This window comes from Ostrinia nubilalis, chromosome 2, assembly GCF_963855985.1.
Source record: "Ostrinia nubilalis chromosome 2, ilOstNubi1.1, whole genome shotgun sequence".
Taxonomy (NCBI): Eukaryota; Metazoa; Arthropoda; class Insecta; order Lepidoptera; family Crambidae; genus Ostrinia; species Ostrinia nubilalis.
In genome coordinates, this window is record NC_087089.1 from 13415887 (window position 1) to 13425330 (window position 9444).

General features: G+C 36.7%; 1 protein-coding gene across 1 annotated transcript; it reads right to left on the bottom strand.

The window, feature by feature from the left end:
* Nucleotides 1-603: 603 nt before the first annotated feature.
* LOC135084540 (zinc finger protein 184-like) lies at nt 604-9444 on the bottom strand. Its single transcript, XM_063979310.1, has 6 exons — nt 8960-9444; nt 6982-7103; nt 6374-6583; nt 5642-5776; nt 2743-2823; nt 604-2355 (listed from the first exon to the last, which is right to left on the bottom strand). The coding sequence occupies exons 1-6, from the start codon at nt 9106-9108 to the stop codon at nt 1658-1660; spliced, it is 1395 nt and encodes a 464-aa protein (XP_063835380.1). The 5' UTR covers nt 9109-9444; the 3' UTR covers nt 604-1657.

Here is a 9444-nt window from a genome sequence, read left to right on the forward strand (position 1 = left end):
TACCACTATTTATCTCGTTTTAATCCCATGTATTCGCGAATATAGCGTTCTCTTTCTAATTCACATTCACGAACTTCGGTATACTGCCTGAAATGATGCAACGGTTACGGGACGCATGACTAACAACTGATAAGGGGATTGTCCAATTTATTGTTAACGACTAAAAAACAACTGCAATAGGTATTAATAAGTGTCCTACAAGAATAAATTAAAAACAAAATGCTAAATTGCACCTACAAGAGTGTTTCCGATGCTTTTTATTTGCTGACTTTTGCCGATAAATGCCCAGTAATTTGGCCTTCTGCGATAAACTGAATTTCGCGCGGGTGATGCGACAGGCTTTTGGTTCGGACCCTCTTTCCTTGCGCGGTGAAACGAACTGAACTGCAAGTTTACACTCTGATTCGTATAGCGTAAATATCAATTTAAAAGTTTTCTCAAAAAAAACATGCCAGCCAGCTTTCCACTGTCTCAAACAAAGATTTAATTTAGATAAGATACTGTTTTCTTAGTGTACCCACGAATGGCCAATATATTAATACTCGAGTGACTGCTATTGTACGCGTCTGCTTCGTGCAAAAAAATATTAAAATGTAAACAATTAAAATTGTATAAACTTTAAATAATCTATAGTTTTAAGGTTAATTTTGTATTTCTCTTGTAAGTGAATGTAATTCTTTTAGAGAAATAAATGTCTTAAACCATAAACCATAAGATAGAGATGCATAAACGATAATTACCCAATGGCGCTGTGGTGGTATCTAATACTTTGGGCGTAAGTTCGATTACCGGTTGGACCTTGTGAAAATTAAAATCAAATGATTTCCTAAGCAATTTCACACCGAATGCTGTAAGTACCCTAATGTAGCCATGTTACTTTCTAAAACAGCTTAAAGGTAGGATCAAACATTGTATTGTCAACTCTAGTAACAAATACAAACCGTGAATATAGAAAAACAATATTGTCTTCGTTTTAACATAAATATATTTTGTATAAAAAATGGAAAAGGATAAAACTTCGTTCTTACACCTAGCATAACTTTATAATAAAATAGATAAGTATAACATCTTTTTGGTCTGACATTAATATAGCACTAATTCTAAAAGATAACAAAAATATAAGTCTCATTAATATGGCCTAAGTTTTACTAAACTAGATAGTTACAATCACAGGACGTGGTTCAAAACTTCAACATACATGTGGACGCGAAATCGGAGCAGTTCTCGAAACTTTATTAGTTGCTGATCTGTGCGCTGTAGCATCTTGACAATGTGATACACTTTAGATTTCGATTCGATAAAATCTCGTATCGTAAATGTATGATTTACTGCCTTGAATGACGTAAATAGCGAAAAGATCACGATGTTAGATATGAAATATCACTTTATATCTTAAGCGCGAATATATTTTAAAAAATAAATAATAATATGTTAAATTAACAATAGCATTTGTTTGTTATAATTATTATTTTAACATTTCTCAAGTGTCAGCGAATATTAATTTGGAAACTAACAACGTACATTACATACCTATTCTGTTTTATTTGAAACTTAGTACTTTATACGATTTTCAGTAGGTAAAGTTCAAGCAAAATGGGCATATACCTTGTAAACGCCTGTTTTCTTCTACATCCTGTAGAGCAAATTCAGACGTATTTCATTTAGGACACGGTGTAAGTTCGTCTATTTCCTGCGCGATCATTTGCTGGTCGTCCATCGCCATCCTAGCGCATAGACAACCTTCGTCGATCGTTCCGTTGCCGCCAACAATGCACTTGCCCAGTACCGCCTTACAACTATTGTAAGGAACCATATCCAAATCTTCTTTTGCTTTACCACTAGGAATATCAATGTCAAATGTATCCGTGATTCTAATGGTCCCATCATGTTTGTACTCTATTTTCGGAAGATCTTTGTTAACATCTGACACTGAAAAGTTTTGATTCAAAGAAGTAGCACACCAATTTTTATTGTTAGAGCATTCACAGTCTCCGCAAACGTCATCTTTTACGTTTTCAACTGTCTTTTTAGGTGTATTCTCAAGTTGTATCGGTGTGTTTTCATTAGGACTTAATTCGTAATTAATGGTATGTTTAGATATTTGTGCACACAAGCATTTATCGTTGCCATTCGCATCTGCACCCATGATGCATCCGCCGACGAAAGACTTACAAGTACTTATGTCATCTTCAAAGTCTATTCTCACTGCTTCCGAGTTTTTTAGTTGGTTGTCTTTGGCTTTGGAATTATTTTCAGTGTTTATAACTTCTTTCTCGACACCGCATTCTTTTAGATAATCCGTGTGGGGAAATTCTTGTAAACTTACTTGGTCACATGTAGAGCTGGTAACTGTATCTGAAAAATTAAGGATTAAGTAAGTGGTACATAATAATTTTTAACCACCTACTGTCTAGACCTAGAGGTTGGATACGCTGTTGATCGGAGTAGTAACCAGTGGAAGAATTTATTCGTGCAGTTATTTGACTAGGTAGATTTTCATACAAAATCTATACTATCTATATCTACATATACTATCTATACTTAAAATACTTATATTATAAATGCGAAAGTAACTCTGTATGTCTGTCTTTCTTGCTTTCACGCCTAAACTACTGAACCGATTTTGATGTGGCATAGAGATAGTTTGAGTCCCGGGAAAGGACGTGGGATAGTTTTTGAAACAGGGACGCGCGCGATAAAGGATTCCGGCGAAGCCGCGGGCGGAAAGCTAGTATTACATACCTGATTCTATCAACTCAGTGACGTCACATGAAGATTTTCTTTCTGAAGATGATTCATCAATGTCATCAAGCTTAATTTTATCTGAAAATTAATATAAATAATAAAATTATTAAAAAATCTATACTAATATTATAAAGCTGAAGAGTTCGTTTGATTCTTTAACGCGCTAATCTCCGGAACTACTGGTCCGATTTGAAAAATTATTTGTGTTGGATAGCCCATTATCGAGGAAGGCTTTAGGCTATATAACATCACCCTATAGCCAATAGGATAATATAGATAATAGGAATGATGAACTCCATAGGGCTAAATGCTCAGACTGGAATAAGGCCTCCAATATCTTTAGGCCTAACCAGATTAGATGGGCTTTGGAAAAGTTTAAACCATTTAAATCAGCGGGAGAAGATGGCATCTTTCCTGCTCTTCTACAAAAAGGTAATAACTTACTTCTCCCGCATCTGGTAAAAATATTCAGAGCAAGTTACGCCTGGGGTATTATACCAGAACCATGGAATTGGGTCAAAGTTCGTTTTATACCCAAAACGGGGAAAAGGGACTACTCACAACCCAAATCCTTCAGACCCATAAGTCTAACATCCTTCCTGATGAAGGCCATGGAAAGGATATTAGACCAGCACATTAGAGCCAAATACTTAGTGAAAAGACCACTAAGCATCAACCAACATGCATACCAAAAGGGAAAATCTACTGAAACAGCCCTGCTCGATCTGGTCGATAAGGTGCAAAAATCCCTAGAGGATAAGCAAACGGCCCTATGTGCTTTTCTCGATGTTGAAGGTGCATTTGACAACACCCCTATAGAAACCATTCTAAAAGGAATGGAGGCAAAAGGGATTGATATAAGCACCATCAGATGGGTAAAAAACATGCTCTCCAACCGAGTAGTAAACATAACCCTCAATGCTGCAAAGCTTGAATTTCTTGCCACAAGAGGATGTCCACAAGGAGGCGTACTATCCCCACTTTTATGGACACTAGCAGTAGATCAACTTCTTGCTAAGATGGCAGAAAAAGACTATGATACTCAAGGCTATGCTGATGACCTAGTGGTTATCATCAGAGGTCCCTGCCTGAGCACAATTTCAAGTCTAATGCAAGGCGCTCTCAACACCATAAGTAGGTGGTGTAGAGAAAACGAATTATCTATTAATGCGGATAAAACAGTGATAATACCATTCACGAGGAAGAGAAAACTGGAAAAACTGGTAAATCTGAAATTAAACGGAAAAACTCTTCCTTTCTCAAGCGAAACCAAGTATCTAGGGGTAACTTTTGACCAAAAGCTTACTTGGAATTCGCACCTAAACAACATCATTCAAAAAGCCAAAATGGCTCTGTGGAGTTGTTGTCGAATGGCAGGGTCAAGATGGGGACTAAAACCCGCAATCGCCCTATGGCTGTACACAGCGGTCGTGAGACCGATAATAACCTATGCCTCTGCCGTCTGGTGCAGCAAGGTCAACCAAATGACAACAATACAGAAATTGAGCAGCCTACAACGGCTAGCCTGCATCACAGCAACCGGAGCACTATCAACGACACCAGGGGCTGCATTAAATGCTCTGCTTGATCTTATACCACTGCATATGCATGTGCAAAAAGAAGCCAAGCAGAGCACATATAGAATCTGCACCCGCACGAAAGTCAGATGGGCTTCTCAAAATCTGATAAGACTCAAGGAATCAGTACTTGAAAACAAACTTCTGTGCATGCCCAGTGACGACATGCATACGGAATGTAACTTCACCAAACTATATTCCGTAAACATACCTCCTAGAGACAAATGGCTAGAAGGCCAAATGTCATTTAAGGAAGGTAGTCACGTCTGGTACACGGACGGATCCAAAAAGGAAAATAATGTAGGTTGCGGGATCTACGGAGAGAGGCCTAAGCTCAAAGTTAGCCTAAACATGGGGACTGAAGCCTCAATCTTCCAAGCCGAGGTCTTTGCCATAAACAAATGTGCAGAAATAAACTTGGAAAGGAAGCTCCAGGATCAACACATCTACATCAACTCAGACAGCCAAGCAGCACTGCTGGCCTTAACATCCTTCGAATACACGTCAAAATTGGTGCAAACATGCACCGAGACACTGAATGCACTGGGAAATACCAACAAAGTAACGCTTACATGGGTACCAGGACATTCGAATATAGAAGGAAACGAAGTAGCAGATGAACTCGCCAGAGATGGAGCCGATAACCCTCAAATCGGCGTAGAACCGTTCTGTGGCATTACCAAACAACGAGCCACCACGCTACTAACCGCCCTCTGCAAACAAGAGGCTATTGAGTGGTGGAAGTCTACATCGGGACAAAAACACTCAAAAGCACTCATTCAGGGATATAGCAATAAAGTAACTAAAGAACTGCTAAAGTTCAAAAGATACAAAGCCTGTGCAGTGACTAGAATACTGACCGGCCACTGCAAACTAAACAAACATAAATCGAACATGAACATGACCGAGGAAACTCTGTGCAGATTCTGCCATACAGAAGAAGAAACGGCCATGCATGTTCTTTGCTCATGCTTCCCGCTTATGAGCAAAAGAAGTATCCATCTCGGGCGACACATCATGCACCCGGATGAGATAGCAGATATCACGCTCCAAAGAATCTGGAAATTTATAGACTCAACGGGACTAAGCAGTGAACTTTAAAGACAAGGGCTGCCACAATAGATCAAACCTGGTCGAGTTGGCGCAAATAAAGGCCCAAAAACCAATAATAATAATAATAGCCAATAGGATAAAGAAAAATGTTGCAAAAACGGGAAATATTATTCAAACTACATATTTCCAAGCTTACGAAGTCGCGGGCACAGCTAGTAATAGTAATAGGAATAAATAAGAATTGGAGGTATTTTAACTGTACTTACTATGAGTAGCAATATGCCTTTTAAGTGCATATTCCGTAGGAAAAGTCTTCTTGCACTCAGCTATCCCACAAGTAAGCCAGTTTTCAGGGCCATGTTTCTTTAAGTGACTTTTTAGATGGTGCAATTGGATGAAACCTGAAAAGTATAAACATACGTTTTTAACTCAACATCATAATAATACCTACCTATAATATATTTCAAATATCCTACTTTTATCTTCTGGAACTTGTACTAGTCGTATTTTGGATTAATTTTGTATAAAAAAATCCTTAATTTCAGACCAAAAAAAATTTAAGATAAAAGAATAGCAAAACACTAGCAGAAAGAAGATCAACTTACTAGCTTACAAATATTAAATTGGGCCTACCATGCTTTGAGACATTGGTTTGGCTAGGGCTGCGAACTGAGGAGAATTCAGTCACTACTCACAGAGAGAATGCCTCCAGGTAAAGCTTGGTCCGTGAGCACATAGAATTTTGTCCAATGACCCCAAGCTACCCATCCTTGTCGCTCGCGTGTAATTATGTTGCTGTCGCACTCGCACACTCACTGCGGGCGCCCGTCGTGTAGTCGCGACAGCAATATAATTACACGCGAGCGATAAGGATGGGTAGCTTGGGGTGATTGGACAAAATTCTACGTGCTCACGGACCAGGCTTTAGTAAGATCATAATCATTAATTGCTTCAGATCGCCAGTTATTAACTTTATTAACTGCCCTTCATGAACTTACCTTTCCCACAAACACTGCAGTGGTGCTGTTTCGTATTTGTATGGGTTAATTCATGGTGTTTCAAATGGTGGGTGAAATTGAATGTCTTCGTGCAGCCAGAGAAACTGCAGCGGTACTGCCTTTCTGACTTCGGCCTGTGAGTCTTTGAGTGAGCACGAAGAGCCAGCTCGCTGCTAAACGCTGTGTCACATTTGGTACATGTGAAGGTGCCTGCAAGTTGAGAAAATTGTTAGAATTTTGAAGTATATTTAAAGTACAAATAAAGGCCTAAATAGATTAACAGTATCTTATTCTCCACCAAGCACATTCGTCACAAATATGTATTGTGCACAGGCCCCTCTTTCCCACTGGGAACTCTGGGCACGTGCCTAGGGCCCCTATTCCGATCGGGGAGGCCCGTCTGTTCTCATAAAAGATCTTTTTCCAGATGAAATGGGCCTGTCTTGATCCTTATGTGCTCAGGGCCCCTAGTAGGTTAAAGACGGCCCTGATGGTGAACTTAGTTTAAGTTGGTAATAAACAAGTTTGTGGTATTGTATTTAGCACTATTATAACTAACTTTTATTTGCTGTGTACTAATTGTAAATGGAAATGACTTCCATGCTCACCTTTATGGGCATATTTAATATGCCTTTCTAGAAGTGTCTCATCACGGAACTTGCGGTTGCACTCATTACAAGAAACACTCCCTGTTCTTTCGTGTTGTTTTTCATGTCTTCGCACAGCAGAACTGTAACACAAATAAGAAATAATTTTACTTAATTGAATTTCTATAACTCATTTCTTTGCATGAACAAAAATAGGCAAAAGGTAAGTACAGTCGACAGCAAATCCGACTACTGAATTTGAGTAATAATAATAATAGTGCTTAAGATGCTGCAGTGTTTACCTTGATGTGCTATCGTCTATATCTTAATGCCTATTCTGTTACTTTAATAGTGTTTTTTCTCAGAAAATTCCGTTTACGTACAAATGATAACATGAAACTGTAAATAATGCTAATAATAGATAAATGACTAATTCAAGAAGTGTTGATTCATGTTACATTATTAGCTTTATTGTCCACAAAGTAGGCACAATAAAATATAACTTTATAATTATTATACTTGATGTGAGTCAAGTTTCACTTGAAAGAGTTGGACAAGGAAGTATTAAATGCTCACATAAGAAATTGGATTCAAAATAAGAAACACAAATATTCTTATGATTTAGATTAAATGTTTATAATATAACTCTATTGAATATGCACCTAATTATGTAATGTTCATGCACAAAGCATTAACAATGATTCATTAATTATAAATTATCATTTAAATCATCTGACAATATCACACTGGCTGCCAGATATAACATAAATATATTATGTACTGACTGATACTACTGATAATACACAAGATAAACTTGACTAAATTCTGATATTTTATCTTAATATAAAATAAAAACACAAAACTAAAGACTCAATGTTTTTGAGGTAGAAATGCAAGAAGATTCTAGAAGGATTAAAGTAAATAGATTAAAATTAATGAGCTATACCTTGATTTTTTAGAATCCAGCAGAGATGTAAACAAACACTTTCATACACAATTACACCATAATCACTTACGTGTTCATAATATCATACACATTATTTAACAAGCCCATGAAACCAACTTTATTTTCACGTTTATACAAGTTTGAAATCAATCATTGAAACAAATTATTTTAGCAAAATACGTGGACGATGAAAATTTGTGAGACTTGTCAAATTGACTTGACGTTTAAAATCATGTGTTATCTCCATATTGTCTATGACTTGTCTCTGACACATCAGTGCCGTAACCTGTGAGTCATAGACAATAATCTGTAAATTTAATCGATATTATTTTAAGTATTCACTTATTCCGATTACTGATTAATTTTAAATAAAAAATATACGATACCGATACTTTGTTTAGTTTTCCAGCGATAACTTCGACAATATTGGAGATAACGTAAATTTATTTTTCTACTTTTAGTGTTTACTTTTTCGGAGTCAGTTTAATTTTAAGTCGGTTTTATTTAAACGAAATTATTTTACTTTTTTATGCAATTATGCTTACGTATTGTTCCATTGTTTATTTTTAAGAAAATAAACAACTTCTTTCAATGAGGGTTTTCGCGATTGAAAAATCCGCCAGATGGCAATACGTAGACGCGAGGTCCAAATGCTGCATGATTGGTTATTTTTGACATGACATTGACAGATATGTCAAAATCCACCAATCACGCAGCAAGCAACAGCAAGCAACAGAAGTTTAATAACTTTACGGATATCATTGATTGTTTTACTGTCAAGTGTGTTTTTTGATTACATCTGTGCATACAGTTTGTTTCCTGTTCTCGAAAATTTCATAATCAGTTCACATTCAATGTTGCGACTTTGTTGCATATTTTTAGTATTTTGACGATCACCCGGCGATGATACGCAAGTACTACAACATTTCACTTCGCGATTAACGAGAGGTTTTGTCGCATCATTAGTTCACAGACTAAAAATATTTTTATGTCAGTTGGCCATATTTGATGACATTTCTGCTGATTTCTAAAAAATTAGACAAATGATCTTACAGGAAACTAAACTTTTTAGCACAAACTTTACACTCAAATTGAGGCGAGTGACTCTGTTCGTGCCTTTTTCGCTCACTTTCGTATTTGAATTCTTTTCCACAGTACGCACAAATTAATTCTGACTTATTTTGCTGCCTTTTAGACTTCATTATTATAGTATTTACAAGTTTTTTTCGAAATTGCACCACTGTAAACTGTAACACCAAACACAATACACATCACACGAATGAATGACAACGTGATACGTTCTTTTTAATAAAAAGTTTACAAAATGAGTACATCAACAATATTGTGTAAAGAAGTTTCTAGAGACAAGAAACTAGCACTTCTTGCATAAATAAAAGTTTTAAAAAAATGTATTATAAATCGTATAAGAACACAGCCCGTTCGTTTGTCACATTTTATCAGCTGATTGTTGTCAATGTCAACTTGACGTATTCCTATAGTGCTGTGTCCTAGACTTTTGATTAGAAACTATCGAGGCA